Here is a 16,881-nt window from a genome sequence, read left to right as displayed (position 1 = left end):
CAGTTTGATTAACAGCTCCATGTGGTTATAGAATCTTTGAAGTGGGAATATGAATTCTAATGCTTGTTTTTATAAAGGATTAAGGACTTGAATGAAATGGTTGATCTTGCAAAGGATTATGTAGTTGAAGGAATGGAAATGAAGTGAATGATATTTTTACGAATAAGGTTTTTTTTAAAAATGAAGTCTGCAAAAGACATTAATCTGAGCATGGCACCTGAGGTCTGGTGAATAGAGGATGAGTTGACATGGTAGGTGTAAGGGCAGGGGGTGGTGGGTGGGGGGCATAGCTGGGCACGAATTGACACTAAGTTGGCATGCGGCTATTTAAGGGCATGAGGGTGGATGGAGGGCATATGTTCACATGGAGGATATGAAGTGTTATGGGGTGGGTGGAGGATATAAGGAGTTATGGGGCAGGCAGAGGGACAGAGGATGGTAGGGAGGGTATGAGGGGTTTTTTGGGGGGTGGGCAGGGGGCATAGGTTGACATGGAGTGTATTACAGGCCATAGGGATGGGTAGAAAGCATTAGGTGGTATGGGTTGGCATGGATTGAGCCCTGGGCATATGTGGGGCATGAGGAGTTGTGAGGAGTGAGGGCTGAAGGGCTATTTTTTGTTTTAAAGCTTTTAAAAGAATCTTTGACAAACTGCCAGTGCACTGAGGTAGGGCTTTCGCCCATCCTGTCTCCACACCTGGCACCTCCGCACTCATTCCAGGGTCACCTGCCCCGACTCCCACAGAACCCTGCCACCACTGAATGATAATCCCAGCTTCTGGGGCACTTTCTCCAGGGCTGGGTTTGCAGAGCTGGGTAAAGTGCCGACTCTGTGCTCCCAACCCAGGAGCCAAAATTCAGGCCTAGGAATCCGATTTTAACTCTCACAGTGGGTGGGTTTTGAATAAATTAAAATTTCACCCTCGAGAACACAATTTACTTATGTTAGTTCACAATCTGTGTCTAAAATGCATCAATCAACTCTAATCATCAAGTTCACCATATTTATTCTGAAGGTACTTTGAACTGAAGGTATCTTTCTGAACATTTCAAACTCAATTTTTCCCAACTGTTTTCTGTCCCCAAAATCTTTGCCTCCACCCCATTGCCTAGCCATTTCTATGAGGCCTCCTTTAAAAGGTTTAAAAAAAAAACTGTGTTTCACCACTGCTGTCTTATTATCATCAATTTCCCTTCATTTTTAGCTGACTGTGTCTGCAGGAGATTGGGCTACATATTTTCTGAGTCCTCCTTCAAGTCAAGATATTCCACTTTAGACTGACCAAGAGCTGGTTCTAGTTTATACAATGCATTCCTACAAATTCAATCCAGCAGCATTTGGCTGGGGTCTCTGCCAGCTTTCAGGTAAAATATTAATTGAGTTGAAGATTCTCAGCTGTAGCACTAAATTGCACACCTAAATGCATAAAAACATTCCATCTCATAGTGGCACGGTCATCACCCTGTTACAAGCACACCTACTGCTGTCTAATCACTGTGCTGATAGTGTAGACCATGACTTGAAAGCCATAAGAACATACAAACAAGGAGCAGGGGTAGGCCATTCGGCCACTCAAGCTTGCTCCACCATTTAATAAGATCATGGCTAATCTAATAGTAACCTCAAATCTGCATCCCACCTACCCCCAATAACCTGTTACCCCCTTGCTTACCAAGAATCTATCCACATCTGCCTTCAAAATATTCAAAGACTCTGCTTCCACCGCCTTTTCAGGAATAGAGTTCCAAAGACTCTTGACCCTCTGAGAGAAAAAAAATCACCTTATCTGTTTTAAATGGTGGAACCTCATTTTTAAACAATGACCCCCTAGTTCTAGATTCTCCCAAAAGAGGAAACATCCTCTCCCCATCCACCCTGTCAAGACCTCTCAGGATCTTGTATGTTTCAACCAAGTTGCCTCTTACTCTTCTAAACTCCAGCGGATACAAGCCTAGCCGGTCCAACCTTTCCTCATAAGACAACCCACCCAGTCCAGGTATTAGTCTGGTAAACCTTCTCTGAGCCGCTTCCAACGTATTTACATCCTTCCTTAAATAAGGTAAGTAATATTGTACACAGCACTCCAGATGTCGTCTCACTCATGTCCTGTATAAATGAAGCAGAGCCCCCCTACTTTCTCCCAATTCCCTCGCAATAAATGATAACATTCTATTAGCTTTCCTATTTATTTGCTGTACCTGCAGTCTTTTGCGATTCATGCACTAAGCCACCCAGATCACTCTGAATCTCAGGACTCTGCAACCTCTCATAATTTAGATAATATTTCTTTTTTAATCTTCCTGACAAAAAAGACAATTTCACATTTTCCCACCTTATACTCCTTTTGCCAGATCTTTGCCAACTCACTTAACATATCTTTTTGTAGCCTTCTTGTGTCCTCTTCACAACTCATTTTCCTACCTATCTTTGCGTCATCAGCAAATTTGGCAACCATCCCTTCATCCAAGTAATAAACCTTTAAACAACTGAGGTCCCTTGTGGCACACTACTCATTACATCTTGTCAACCCGGAAAAGACCCATTTATCCTACTCTCTGCTACCTGTTAGCCAGCCAATCTTCTATCCATGCCAATGGGTTACCCATGAACTTTTACTTTTGTAATAACTTTTCATGTGGCAATTTTTCAAATGCTTTCAGGAAATCTTAGAACAGTACATCCATCAGTTGCCCTTTTTTAAAAAATTAATTCATGGGATGTAGGCATCACTAAGCCAGCATTCATTGCCCTTGTTCAGGGGACGTTTAAGAGTCAAGCATATTGCTGTGGGTTACATGTAGGCCAGACCAGGTAAGGATTGCAGATTTCCCCTCCCTAAAGGAGGTTAGTGGACAAGATAGGCTTTTATGACAATCAGCAATGGTTCCATAGTCATCATCAGGCTTTTAATTCCAGATTTTTTATTAGATTCAAATTCCACCATCTACCACAGTAGGATTCAAACCCAGGTTCCCAGAGCATTACCACAGGTTCCTAGAATACTAGTCAGTAACAATACCACTATGCCACCACCTCCACAGTGGGACTACAAAATCCTGACCCTAGTCTTGGACTCACTCCTCCCTCCCTCAAACTGAATGTAAAATTAAATCATATTAGGGTCACTGCTACCTAGGAGCGCCTTCGCTATCAGATCATTAATTAATCTCATCTTGTTACATAATAACAGGTCTAGTACAGCCTGCTCTCTGGTTGGCTCCAGAACATGCTCTTCTAAGAAACTATCCTGGAAACATTCTATGAATTCCTCATCGAGGCCACCTTTGTCCATCTGACTTTTCCAGTCTATGGGCAGAATCGTCCCAGATTTGCAGTAGCGGGTGGGAAAAAGGACGTTTTACCAACTGGCTGCAATGGTGGGTTTTCATGCTGTATCCCCAAACCCACTGTATTAGTTATGCAGTCCCAGTATACACGCTGTTTGGATGGCAGGCGGGTCCGATTCGCCTGCCACGCCGTCACCTCACCTCCTCATCATGCCAGGCACCACATTTAAAGTACAGCTGCGCTCAGTGCTTCCAGCTCAGGGTTGTAGCAAAGAAGTCATGGCCCCGAAAGGCAAAAAGACTGCGGCCCTTGAATGTCTTTTGGACACCATGAAGACCCGCTGTGATGTCCTCTACCCCTGCCCTGGCTGCAGGAGGGGCTGCTACATTACCACTCCAGCTTGGTAGGCGATGGCAGTGGTGACCAGTGCCAATGCTGCACAGGAGAGGCTGGCCATCCAATGCATATAGAGGATGAATGACCTCATCTGTGCAGCCAAGTATGGAAACCATTTCACACGCTCAGGCCCATCACACATTCACTGGCATCTCACTCTGTCAGCTCCAGGGGCATCACCACCCATTCTCTCACACACACACCCTCACATCTCCATTTGGCCTCATCTCCTCTGGAGATTGCCTCGTCAGCCCTCACCCTCTTAAGGCCACTTGCACAGATCAACATGCCCCTACTCACACCTGGGATACCACCCCACTTCCCCAGCACAGCCCTCGTCCTGCAGCCTCTTCCGTTGCCAGAGGCCATTTCTCACCCTTCCCTAAGTAAGCCCTAGCTCTACAGACATTGCAAAGTCACCCACATATGGCTGGTCTAGTAGGTAAGGCCTGCTGTGAGCCCCCCTAAAAGTGATGTGGTGCTGTCTGTGAAGCCTGACGCTGATGACTGCAGAGCTGACTGAAGCAATGTAGGCAAACAAACCTTGAAGCCCAAGTGAAGTGCAGCCCATCAAGTGCATGCCTTATCTATGCTGTTGTGAAACACATCGTATGTTTTCCCACCAATATGGGTGGATGATCCAGTTGGGGTGGAGGGTGGGTGCTGAGTCTGGCCGGCTAGCTTTATAATGGTTTGCTGATATATTACAATGAGGTTCCCGATGTCCGATGGCAGAAAATGTGGCCTGCCATCGACAGGCTGAGCGGACGATCGCAAACTGGTTTCATGACCGTCCTGAAACTGATATTTGGCCTTCTCGCCATATTGTCTGCTCATGCCGCCAAACACAGCCGATGCCAATGGGCACAGAAAACCCCGGCCTATATGTGGATTAAAATCTCCCATGATTACTGCTGTGCCTTTCTGACAAGCTCACATTATATCTTCCTTTACGCTCCATCCTACCATGTGGTTACTATTAAGAGGCCTGTACATGACTCCCACAAGTGACTTCTTGCCTTTACCATTTATTATCTCTGCCCAAACCATTTCCACATCCTGCCTTCCTGAACTGAGGCTTTTCCTCTATATTGTGCTCATACAATCGTTAACTAACAGAGCCATCCCTCCACCTTTTCCTTGCTTTCCTAAATGTCCCATACCCTTTAATATTCAGGCTCCAATCCATGTCTTCCTGCAGCCATGTTTCTGTAATGGCTATCAAATTGTACTTATTTATTTCTATGTGTATTCTCAGTTCATCTGTTTTATTTTGAATGCTTTGTGCACTTAGATGCAGAGCTTTTAGTTTTATCCTTTAATTATTTTTATAACCTCTAGTCTCAACTGTTGATTTACTGCTAGATTTATACTCTCTATCCCTTCCTGTCATGGTCTGTTTTTCATTCCCCGTAATAATACCTTTCTCTTTTGCCTTGTCTCTACTCTTTGGTTTACCACATCTCCCCAAATTCGTGCCCTTACTCCCACTATTTAGTTTAAAACCCTCTCTACTTCCCTAGTTATGCAGCTCACAAGAACACCGGTCCCAGCATGGTTCAGGTGCAGACTGTCCCAATGGTACAGATCCCACTCTCCCCAGTACTGGTGCCAGTGCCCCAGGAGCTGGAACCCACTTCTCCCACACCAGTCTTTGAGCCATGCATTCATCTCCTTAAACTGACTTGCCCAATGCCAATTTGCACATAGCTCAGACACTAATAGAGAGATTATGACCTTTGAGTTTCTGCTTCCTAATTTGGCACCAAGTTCTTCATACTGACTATGCTGAACCTCCTTCCTTGTTCTGCCTATGTTGTTGGTACCTACATGGACTACAATGACTGGGTCCTGCCCCTCCCATTGCAAGTTCCTCTCCAGCCCTGAGCATATGTCCCAAACCTTGGCACTGAGCAGGCAACATAGCCATCTGAACTCACGCTCTTTGCCACAGAGAACAGTGTTAATTGCTCTGATTACACTGGTTTACCTGTTCCTTCTGCTGCACCAAAATGGAAATCAAATACTGGATGCTGAAAAAGTCTAGGAGAAAAAAGCATCTCCTCCCTGCCCTTCACCAAACTCCACACTCAGCACACTTCACTTCTTGCAATAAACCTCACCTAAAGCGGCTCTTTCCCCCATGCACCAAATTCTCACTTTGAACCAAATTCCCAAATATACTAACACGTTTTATGGCTCACTCAGGCTGAGGTCTCCCCTCACTGATCGTGTGACTCTTACCGACCATGCACTTTTAAAGTTGTTTTCTTATATAGAGCTGTGATGAGTCACTCTCTAGCTTAACTTCCTGCTACAGTAATCAACACCTATTCAGGCACCTAATCAGGCAAGCGCTTTCAGGTGATTGACAGTTAACTGCCACTAAAGCAGTTGCCTTTTTGACTAGGCTATTTAACTTACTTAAAGGCTGCTAGTTCTAGGTCAGAATCTGTCTCTTACTCTAAAAGTTAACTTGAAAAAAAAATTACCACTTTAATTCCCACTTTGAATCAACTTCTCAAATATATTCACTTGGTCTGTGTCGCATTCAGGTCGAAGTCTCCCCTCACTGACCATGTTAAAGGTGCCAAGACAGGAATGAAACCGAAAGGGAAAAAAAAACTCTAAACAGCTGCCATCACAAATCACTGGCATCTCATAATCATGCACTAGGCACCCATCAAATCAAAGCCCCAGCATTAAATGTTTTTAACCAACTGGATAACCAGTATTTTCTGAACTCAACACCCTTTGCAAGCCGAGTGTCCAGTGATTCTCGTATAATATTACATAGGAATGCTATGATTTTTTAAAGTAGCTAAAATGCATTGTTTTTTCTTCAGCTGGGTCTGGCAGGGTGCATCTCATTTCTGCTGCTTGCTTTGACAATGTGTGATAAACATATCAAATTCTTTCACACATTGTAGAGCCAAAACTACGACATCCAATGGTGCTGGGGTCAACAAATATGACAGCTCCCACAAAAGGATCACTGGCGGAGGTTGAGAAACTAGATTCCACAAATTCCCCATGTTTGCTTTGTGTGTACTGTACAAACTCACTGGAAATAAAAGTACTTTGACCCCTAACCGACATTCTCTACGTGAATCGCCCATTATTCTGCAGCATCCTGGAGCAAGTGTTCAGAGTCCTTTAGGTTAAGGACTGCATTTCCTGCAATCTAATTCCCAATTCCTGATTTTTTCTTATGTTTCATGTTTATTTTACTTATATCTCAGTCAACAGGTCTGATCAAAATTCCTTGATTTCTTATAAAACGAAACATCACTTACACCTAACATTAAGCAGCTTTGTGGACTATAAAAGGCCTCAACTATGCAAAGGTGGGGGTCCTATGAAGTTGTTAGACTGATGAGAGGCCAAAGTGAGGACTTCAATGGAGTTGTATCTTGAAGGGGCAAGCAAAGAGGATCCAATTTCAACTCGGCAAATGTAGCATATGAGGTCTGTGTGGCTGAGAAATGCCATTTTAGCTTTCAAATGTCATTCTGATGCTGCAAGTCAGACTCCCACCCGAGCCTGCAGGGATTAGTTACTTGGTTGGATGGTTGGTGGGTGTAGGATTTAGTGCAACAGGATGGAACAAGGTCTGGTGTTTATGTGACAGGATCTGGATGTAATCATGGATTGTAGAAGGGAAGAATAGCCTGTGGCACATGAGGTTCACATGTGTGGGAACTGGAGTTGAAATACTACTCAACTCGTCCCTAGAGGAAACAAAAACCAAAATCTTTTTACTAATACTTCTGGGCCTGTTCCGAACCCACTTTTGCTTGCTGCTAGATTTCACTGGAGGCTTTGGAACCCAGTATGACTCGTGCAATCCTGAGTTAAAATGGCCTTAGGGTTCTAACAACTTCACAGGCCCCCAACCTTTGCATAGTTGAGGCCCTTGCCTGCCTGTGACAAGGAGCTCTGACATCTCTCTAAAGCCAGGAATTAAAATGGCAGCAGACAGCAGTGTAGGATGAGCGCAAAGTCCTGATTTTATTTCCCACCAACACCAACCCCACCCCCATGCTTACGCAATTCTTGTCAAGTAAGATGGATTAAAATTGGAGCTCTTGGTTAGGTTTTGTCCATCTCCCTTGCTCAGGTAACAATAAGGTTCATCTGAACTTTAGCAAAGCTATATAATATGAGCCTTGAATGTAATGCACTTGAATGTGCAATGTAACATTCATTGGCTCCCACAAAATCATTCCTAATTGTTCATCTTTTTTGACTGATATACGTGGATTAAATAAATTAACACCATGCAGTAAAAGCTCCATCAGAACACAACACAGAAGAGTCTCACCTTCCCCCGCCCTTCCCCAGCACCTCATACGCACCCACAGGTGAAGATTGGGCATGGACAACTGGAAAAAATAGTGGTGATGTCACATATCCAGTGATTCCACTTAGTTTCTGGAGTCATTAAGGTCTGCAAACTTGCCAGTGCTCCTTTACAGGCCAACTAACTGAGTTGAGAGTTTGTTAAAAACCCGTCCCTATGAATGTTTTGCATTCCTCTGGGGGAGGCAGGCATTTTGGAACTATCTGCTTCTGACCAGCTGAAGGCAAGCATGTACCATGTTGGGAGCCAGTAATGGAGGCCAGAAAAGTTTCAAAACGTAAATGTACATGCTTATCACAGGGGATGGGTTTCCCCCTTTGAAACTTAAGTTGCAGCTGCCCATCACAGGTCATGGGAGGAGCCAGCATTAGGAACTTTGCCAGTTCATGGGTTGTCACCCTCCTGGCATTGTGTGGGCATTGAAGCAGTGGGTGTTTGGACTCCACCTGAGCACCTGGATGGTTGCAGATGGGAAAGGGTACTACACACCCAGAAAGTCAAGGCCACTGGAGATGAAGAGCAGCAGCCTGCATAGGAAGATCAGAGCCCTGGGCATCAGAAGGCCAGAGGAGAGGGCAAAGAGGCATGAAGGAGAAGGAGGCACTACCTTGAGCATAGGATCTACAGGCAGAGACAAAGCTACCTGGACATAATTGAGAACCATTCCTGGAAGAGACAGTGATGCTTTAGGCCAATGGTCCCAGACGACTGTGCCTTCATCAGTACGACCCCTACAGCATCTCACAGGCAGCTGCACACCGATGCATCACCCAGGTGATAAATGTCCTCTTCACCAAAGCTGGACAATACATCAGATTTATAACTGATGGGGCATCACAGGCTCAGAGGCCAGTGGGTTTAATGTCTGGGCTGGTCTGGTGGTGCCCTGCAATACCTTCCTACGGTTTCAATTATTATGGTCATCTGCTATGCTCTCCATAACACGGCCTTCTAGAGATGTGCGGACCTTGAGGATGCTGAGGCCTACAAGGAGACAGCTCACCTGGGGAGGAGCAGAAGCAGGGGGTAAGAGAGAAGGAGAAACTGGAGGCGAAGGGAGATGACACTGGACAGAAAGGTGCCTCTGTTGCATGACGGGATGGCCACTCTCTGCCATACTACAGGAAGACGACCTCCCTATTCATGGGTGCCAGGCTTCTGGTTCCCCCGTGATATCTTGCTTCTGTGTGCCTATGTGGAAGCCTTGACACAAACTCTCTCCTTCAGGACAACCAGTGGGCTCAGTGATGGCTGCTGCAGGTGTCTAAATGAGGCCGCAACTTCATCTGACTCGCCTCCATTTCTGCTGCATTCAGCTTTAAGGGCCTGTTCACACGAAAATCTGAACTTCAGTCAGTTTCCCCCCAGAGGCCAGTTTCTGACACAAAAACAAACCCGGCTCCAGTTTCCCACCTTTGTGGTAAACCTCAGTCCTCAGGATTTGGAGATGGCAGGAATTCATATTCTACAAGACTAATAGCCTCACCATATTTCACAGTCAGCAACTGCAACAAAAATTGACCTTTTTTTAACAATTGCAATCCCAGAATCACAGAAATTTACATTGCAGATGGAAGCCATTCGGGCCGTCGTGTCTGCACTGGCTCTCCAAATGTGCAATTCAATTAGTGCTATGTCATGCTCATGCAGTTCTCAGATAAGGCAACATTATCGGGCACCCAATCCACACAATGAGAGAGGACCTTGCTGGCTTGAGGTGGACACCTTTGCTGCCTGCTTTTTAAAATTGCAGGTGGCTAGATTGGGTTGGGAAAATAGTGGGCATTTCTCCTGTCCATTTAACTGTTCTCTCCCCTTGGTTTTTGTCAGGCAGAGTTGTTAAAATCGAGCCCATTAGTAGTTTCAAGAATTGTAGAAATCATCAAATGCCTTGCGTTCTTTTTCCCCAATCTATTTTACAGGAACTGGCTAAACATACTTACAATAACTGCAGAGAGAAGAGTCCTTCGAAAAGGCCTTTAGGGAGCTCTGTGATTTTGTTTCCATACAATACGCTGTGGGAGAAAGAAGTAGAAAACTGTCAGTTAAAAACTATAAAGAAACAATGGTAGATATTCTCAGCTTATTTTCCACAACTTGCATACCTTTTCATTCTCTATAAAATATTTGTGGTGAGATATATCAGTCTGAATCAGGGAACTATCATACTCTTGATTGAATTAATTTACTGCATATTAAAAAAAATATTCTCGGGGTATGGACTTTACTGCTAGAGGCAAGACGGCATTTAACATCTACTGTAAGTTGCCCTAAAAGTGCTGACAAACCTCCTTGAACTGCTGCAGCCTATATTCTCTGTAGTAGTCTGATGCAACTAAGTAGCTTACTAAGCTGGTTTGAGACTGGAAACATAAGTAGACTTTTATGAATCCCTGCTGGTGGGTTTGAAGGCAGGGGGCCCTGTAAGATTCACTGGATTTCCCTCCTGTCGCCTATCTGCCCGCCTCCAACCTGTCTGAAATTTTACAGCAGGCGGGCGAGACCTAGGCCACCCTGCCCGCTCTCACTCCATTGAGATTCTTAAGTGACCAGTTAATAGTTGCCTTCTGTCCGGCTGCAATTTTGAGGCCAGCAAGAGAAGGTCAAGAATGAGGGGATGCCCAACAGGTTCGTCTGCCCAGGTCTCGGGAGGGAAAGGTTGGAGGGGTCCGGAGACCCCGTCAAGTTATGCACCTCAGTGTGTTAGCTATAAGTTAAATGGCTGAAGGACAGCCAACGTGAGCGAAAATCCTGCCCATCTGTCAGATCAGAGAAGAACAGCAGGTCTAAAGTGATTCAATTTTACTGATACCAACTTTTCAGCAGCGGCCACTGCTAGGACTACATCTAGTCCCACAAATCTAAATGCCAGGAGCCCCAGGACACAGATGAATGTGGGGCTTTTGCGACAGGGACAGGAAGGCTGTGCTGGGGTGGGCGAAGGGGATGAGTTGGTTTGGAAAGGTCAGAGGGGAGGGAACACACTGAGGTGCATAACTTGACAAGGTCTCCAGCCCCCTCCAACTTTTCCCTCCCGAGACCTGGGCAAACGAACCTGTTGGGCATCCCCTCATTCTTGACCTTCTCTTGCTGGCCTCAAAATTTCATGAAACTAAATTCAAATTTTGAAAACCGTCATGGTGAGATTTGTGCTCATGATCCCTGGATTATTCTGGGCTTTATGATTTTTATTTCAATAACATAACCACTAACTAGTGTAACCAGTAATGTTGTAGTCACAGTTACCGCATTGAATCAAAGAATGGGGTCATGTTTAAAGCATAATCTCTGTGTAAATGTGAACTAGACTGAAAACCTTAAAAAACAGGCTGTTACGACAAAGTCTCTCTCACACAGCCCAAACTACAGTATTATCTGACAGACTCTCTTAAAACTGAAACTTGCAGCATTATTTGACAGACGTTCTCAATTGTCCACAAATTTGGTATTTGCTGATTCCTCCTAAGTTTGTAATAGTGAGCCATCACTGAACAGTGCTAGTCATGCACAAAGGGTTCAAAGGAGTGTGGGATAGCAATGGGTAGCATTGAAGCTTGTCGACTTTCTGTAAGTGTTCCAGGTATTGTACTGAAAAGAAACCAGTGTAAAGTTTTGTATTGGATGTGATGCCCAGGGAGCCCCTGTTTATAATAATCATTGCATTGTCTGATTATCGTCCCTAACTGTGGCTTTGTTCTGAAGTTTAAAGCAGCTTCTCTGTTATAGTTCTGTATTTTCAGCTTGATTTTCAGATTCGATTTGAAGTTTTCGAGCCTTGAAGGCTACATGTGATGGCATTGTGCTTTATTGTCTACACGTAATGATATTATGTTTGATGCTTGAACTTCGTGTGTATAGTGGTTTGGAAAAGGCATTTTATTAGTTACTTTATTTGTAGACAATCCTAAATTGAAATACCATGATCTTCTCACATAAGCAAGTAGAAAGAATTTTAAGTGGAATGTAGATTTAAACTTTATACATAGCCTCCAGAGCTCAATGCTACCCACCTACACAATTACAAAAACAAAAGCTCTGGCCTGTACGGCAGTGTTTTACAACTCTCCTATGCAATCTGAACTGCAATTTCATACAATGCAGCACTATCTCTCTCTCTCCTACATGCTTCAGTCTATTTTAACCATCCCAATTTAGCTGGAGCTTAATCACATTGACACTCAAGCGGAAGTAATATAATCCCAATGACCAAACTCTCTCTATAGGGCAGAACCTGTCAGCACTAATGAAAATAGGAGCGAGCAATCAATTAGACACCTGAAAATAGTGTCCCATATAAAGGAATGCTTCACTAACCACAACCCAGACAATGGTATTTAGTAGAAGCTAATCATAACCATGCTAAGAAAACTTTCAAAAGGAAACAGGCAAATCAGTAAAAAGAATCTTGCCCTTTAATGGGAAGCATCCTAAAATGGTTGCAGTGAAACTGAAGATTAGGCTTGTGATATCTTCATTAGCTTGCAAAGGAGGATATCACTTTGCTAAGATTGGGCAGCAACTTGTCACTTCGGAGACGATGGGCCATTAAACACAGCAAACAATGTTGGCCCTTGTTTTTGATAAACAAACAGTAATTTGCAGAGTTTGTCATCTATGGGTTGGGAATATGGCTGCAGATTACAGGCAATGGATAATGAACAAAAATAAATATTAAAGGCAGCACTAGGTCTCCAGGGCTGTTTGTAGTTTGCATTTTGTGTGTGTCAATGACATTAACTTTCACAGAACATCAAAGTGACTTCTGCAGTCCCTATGAGACTTTTGCTGAAGGAAATATCGGCTTGCAAACCACATCCGCCTCAGTCTTGCCTCATTAATGTAATTTCATCAGTAAAGTCTATAAAAATAATTTTCAATTGCTTGCAATGAAGTCCTAACATAATTTAACAATGTGGTAACTAAACATTTTGTGCTTTTTAAAAAAATATCAAAACCATATGTTGTTTGAATAATGCATTTTTGGCTTATTGTTCAGCTTCCAGCATTTAAAACCCACGAGAACTTGAACCAAGGCTCTCCATGGCCTATGGTAGATCTGCATTCTTGGTGCTGAAAGTGTTGTAACCCATCTGTAGAACAGTGCTGGTTAGGCAGTAAAGGGTTCAAAGCAGTGTGACATAGCTATGGGTAGCATTAAAACTTGCTGCCTTTCTGGGAACTTTCCAGGCACTGTACTGAAAAGAAAGCAGTACAGCATTGTGTATTGTACATGATACATAGGGAGCCCCTATCTGTCACAATCATTACTTTGTCTGGTTACAGTCCCCAACTACTTTTGATTTTGGCATGCTCAGTTTCATTTACAACAAAGGGCGGTGGGGAGTTAATTCTTTTAGACTGGTTTTAGTAGTGCTTACAGGTTGAACAGGTTTTAATCAACATGCTGTTCATTTAGCTGGGTGCACTTCAATGATTGTATGTATATGAGGATTGCTTCTGAGGAACTAGCCACAGCTATAGCCACTTTTACAAATGAATTCACAGCTCAAAGGCTTTACCTGTGTGTAAACGAAGAGCAATTATTAAATGTTCAACAAATTAAAAAAAACTTCAACTTCATTTTTTAAGAAGATCAAAAAATAGCTTGAAAATGTAAGTATTGAAATGAACTTCCTGGCCTGCAGCCATATACGCAAACACCGAGGATTGTCATTCATGCGAGCCAGGTGTGGGATTGTGCCAGCAACGCCCACACAGTAAGTTTTTAATTTCAGCTGGATGCACTCAGGGAGGAGGTCAGGCACTTGCTCATGGGAAGTGAAGGAAGAAAAATTTGGAGGGAAAGTCAAACGGATTGCTTTTCTGCAGGTGCAATTAACCTGTGCAAAGCACATGGACAATGGACCAGGAAACATTATGAAACAGAACCAGGCGCACTGCACATTTCAAGTCAGATCAGTCACTGACATCAGGGCAGCCTGCTCGTTCTTGTTTGTTCAATTTGCCTTCAGATAGTATGGCTCTGTCCATTTATTTTCGGTCCTGTTTTGTTGCTTTCTCAATATATCTCCTCTCTTGCTCTGTCTCCATCTATGTCCCATTCCATTTTACACCCTTCTAAGTCCTCTCAATGCATGGGGCTTTCCTTTGTTTTGTTCCCTCTTTACAACATGTTTTACCAAGGGGCTATGGTGCAGACCTCTTCCAGTGCAGCTTAGCAAGACATAAGGGAAACCATTCGTCAATGTTAAAATTGGAGATACCATATACCCATTCCAGCCTGAGATGATTGATTTTCCTTTGCTTAGGAAAGCTCAGGAACTCAGTGACTAGCAGCCCATTTGTACACTTCAACATTCAAATCACCTGAATGTCATTTTTCAGCACTGAAAATACGAATCTGCTGATCCTAATGGGCACAGTCTGCTCGGCCATTTTCAGCACTGAGAGAGCAGAATCAGCAGAAGCAAGTGGAAAGGTCAATGATCCATAATCAGTAAGGGAAGAGGAGAAAGAAAGGGAAAGAGAGAGAAAAATAAATACTACAGTACAAAAATAAAACCCATGCTAACGTGGGCTGCCACCAGTTTCATGTTTGCATGTGTAAAATTCTTCCAAACCTCAGGCACCAGCTTCACTTAGGCAGCAAGGCTACAACATTGCTGAAGTTATTTCTGGAAGTTTTGAACCTCTGTTGGGAAATTCCTTTTGGTTTACCCAAACATATCATGCCCTCGTGAAACATGAAAGTGTGCAGTGAAATTTGGGCCTGCTTTCCCACACTTCCGTGAATCCAGGCTTCCACTCTGCCTTTGAGTTCTTCAGGTCTATATATCACTGTAATCAAATCTTTGTGTCAAATAAGTTTAGGTAGGGCTAAATAGAGAACTAAAATATGGTATTTAAAATTAAAATACCCATCTTAGTGTAATTGCTTGTTGAACCCTATGCAATTTAGAGTCTGGCTTATATATGTAATTAGCACAAATTTTATGTTATAACACCAATGTAATTTGGAAATGCACAACTGGTAAACAAATCTTTTTAAAGTTTAACATGTAATGATTAGAATGAGTTACTCTAAAAACAGACAATATGCCCAAAAACTTTCAAGAAACTTACAGGGAGTTAAGTGACCTCAGTCCCTGGAAAGCATCTGGTGCGATTTCAGAGATGTGGTTGTTGCTCAGGTCTCTGAAAAGAAAAACAGTGCCTTAAAAGTTTGATTAAATACTGACTGTCATTTCAATAAGGTGCTGTAGGCCTACTGACCTATTTGTTATATTCAAATGCTCACAACTGGCTCTCAAGCATTCAACACAGCTTTCCACTTTGGCACATCCAATACCTTGCATCTGTTTCCCATTGTTTGACTTCTTTTTCCCTTGAATGCCAATCTACCACAGCACTAAAACCTGCACAGGTGACTGAGATTCATGGTCAGTGTATTACATTATTAATCAAGCTTTTCTCTTGAAGTAAACTTTTAAATGCTATTTCTGTGTTTTTGGAATATTGACTCTATATAAACTTCAAATTTGGAGTGGTTTTTCTTATTTTTCCTCACTCAACCTCACCCGTTAAGAGTGCAAAATGAAAACGCTGGAGTTTCTTGCGCACAAATTTTCCACCAGTATTTTAAATGACCAGAAAATCATGCGTTATGTGTTTCAGACATCCATTTTCAATAGGTGAGGCATGTAGATTACTCAATTTCTGAACTACAAAATCCTGTATTTATAATTAAGAACAGGTTGTTCCATTTGTATGGCTGTGGTTCTATTCTGAGCATGGCAAAACCTCAAGGTGTTATTACTCAAAGGCAGACATACTATTAGTCAATCTCACGGTCATTTCAAAAGTCTTTTTTTTTAGTCACTGCTGGCTTGTGACTGGTACTATGCTCTGCTGAGGTCTGTAAAGCAATATGCCAGTATTCCTCTAAGAAAATACTGCTGCCACTTCCTTTGGAAGCCTCGTGAAACTTGCCTCGAACAAAAGGAATTCCATTGGCTTGAGTTTTACTGGCCCCTGGGTGGTGGCAATTGGGAAGGAGTGGATGGTCAAATATTGAGGGGATCCATGAAAGGACAGCTCCCTAATGCAGTCATGCCACTGGGGTATTTTCCCGGTGGTGGGACTAGAGGCGGGCTGACTGCCTAATTAAAGGCCATTGCATGGGATGCCAGCAGAGTGGCTTCCTGCCGAGTGGGGAGACTGCCAGCTTAATAGAGAACGCCTCCCTGTGGCAGCCTGGGGTGAAGTGGGGGGGAGGGGGGCACCAGAGCCGAAAACTCCATTGGTCAAAGAGGGGCCACAAGCAAGGAGGGCATCCCCCACAGCCCCAGCAATCAGTCCGGAGGGATTTCCTCTCCAGTCTTTGGACATCTCAGTTTTCTTGGGGCTTACCTTGCTGATCTCCCGAAGTGTCCTGCCTGCCTCAGTAGTGCTCGCCACTCCTGGAGGCGCTTCAGAGCTGTTAACCCTCTGATCAGGAGCTTGCCCGTCATCCTTAACTGGATGGCAGGCCCATAGTCGACCAGTTAGGAGGTTACCTGTGTTAAAATTTCTGAGAAGATCCTGCTACTCATGAGTGTAGGCTCAGGACTCACTTTTCACCATGATATCAGAGCCCTGACACTCATCGTAAAATTCAGGCTGCTGTTCAAAAATGGGTGAAAAGTAAGAGTTTTATTAAAAAAAAGATCAAAAATTACTATTTTTAATGGTAGTCCACATGAATGAATTTGGGATACTTTTGAATAAGATTCTGAGCTAGAAACTACCAGTCAGGGCTCACTTGTTACACTACAATAGTATTCAGTGCTACTGGGCGAGTAAGGGGTATTTTCTTCTTCCTGACCTTTGATGC

The 16,881-nt window shown here is 43.5% G+C and overlaps 1 protein-coding gene across 3 annotated transcripts in view; it reads right to left on the bottom strand.

Moving 5' to 3' along the window:
• The window catches only part of slit2 (slit homolog 2 (Drosophila)), a 489,173-nt gene that overhangs the window by 137,013 nt on the left and 335,279 nt on the right, over nucleotides 1-16,881 (bottom strand). For all 3 annotated transcript variants that reach the window (XM_041182754.1, XM_041182765.1, XM_041182773.1), the window contains exons 11-12: nucleotides 15,132-15,203; nucleotides 9,992-10,063 (exon numbers count right to left, since the gene is read on the bottom strand). In XM_041182754.1, coding sequence (XP_041038688.1) covers nucleotides 9,992-10,063; nucleotides 15,132-15,203 — 144 coding nt within the window. The remainder of the gene's footprint in view (nucleotides 1-9,991; nucleotides 10,064-15,131; nucleotides 15,204-16,881) is intronic.

The sequence above is a fragment of the Carcharodon carcharias genome, chromosome 1, assembly GCF_017639515.1.
Source record: "Carcharodon carcharias isolate sCarCar2 chromosome 1, sCarCar2.pri, whole genome shotgun sequence".
Taxonomy (NCBI): domain Eukaryota; kingdom Metazoa; phylum Chordata; class Chondrichthyes; order Lamniformes; family Lamnidae; genus Carcharodon; species Carcharodon carcharias.
The sequence above is the reverse complement of the archived record's forward strand: the minus strand, read 5'-3'. Positions and strand labels throughout refer to the sequence as shown.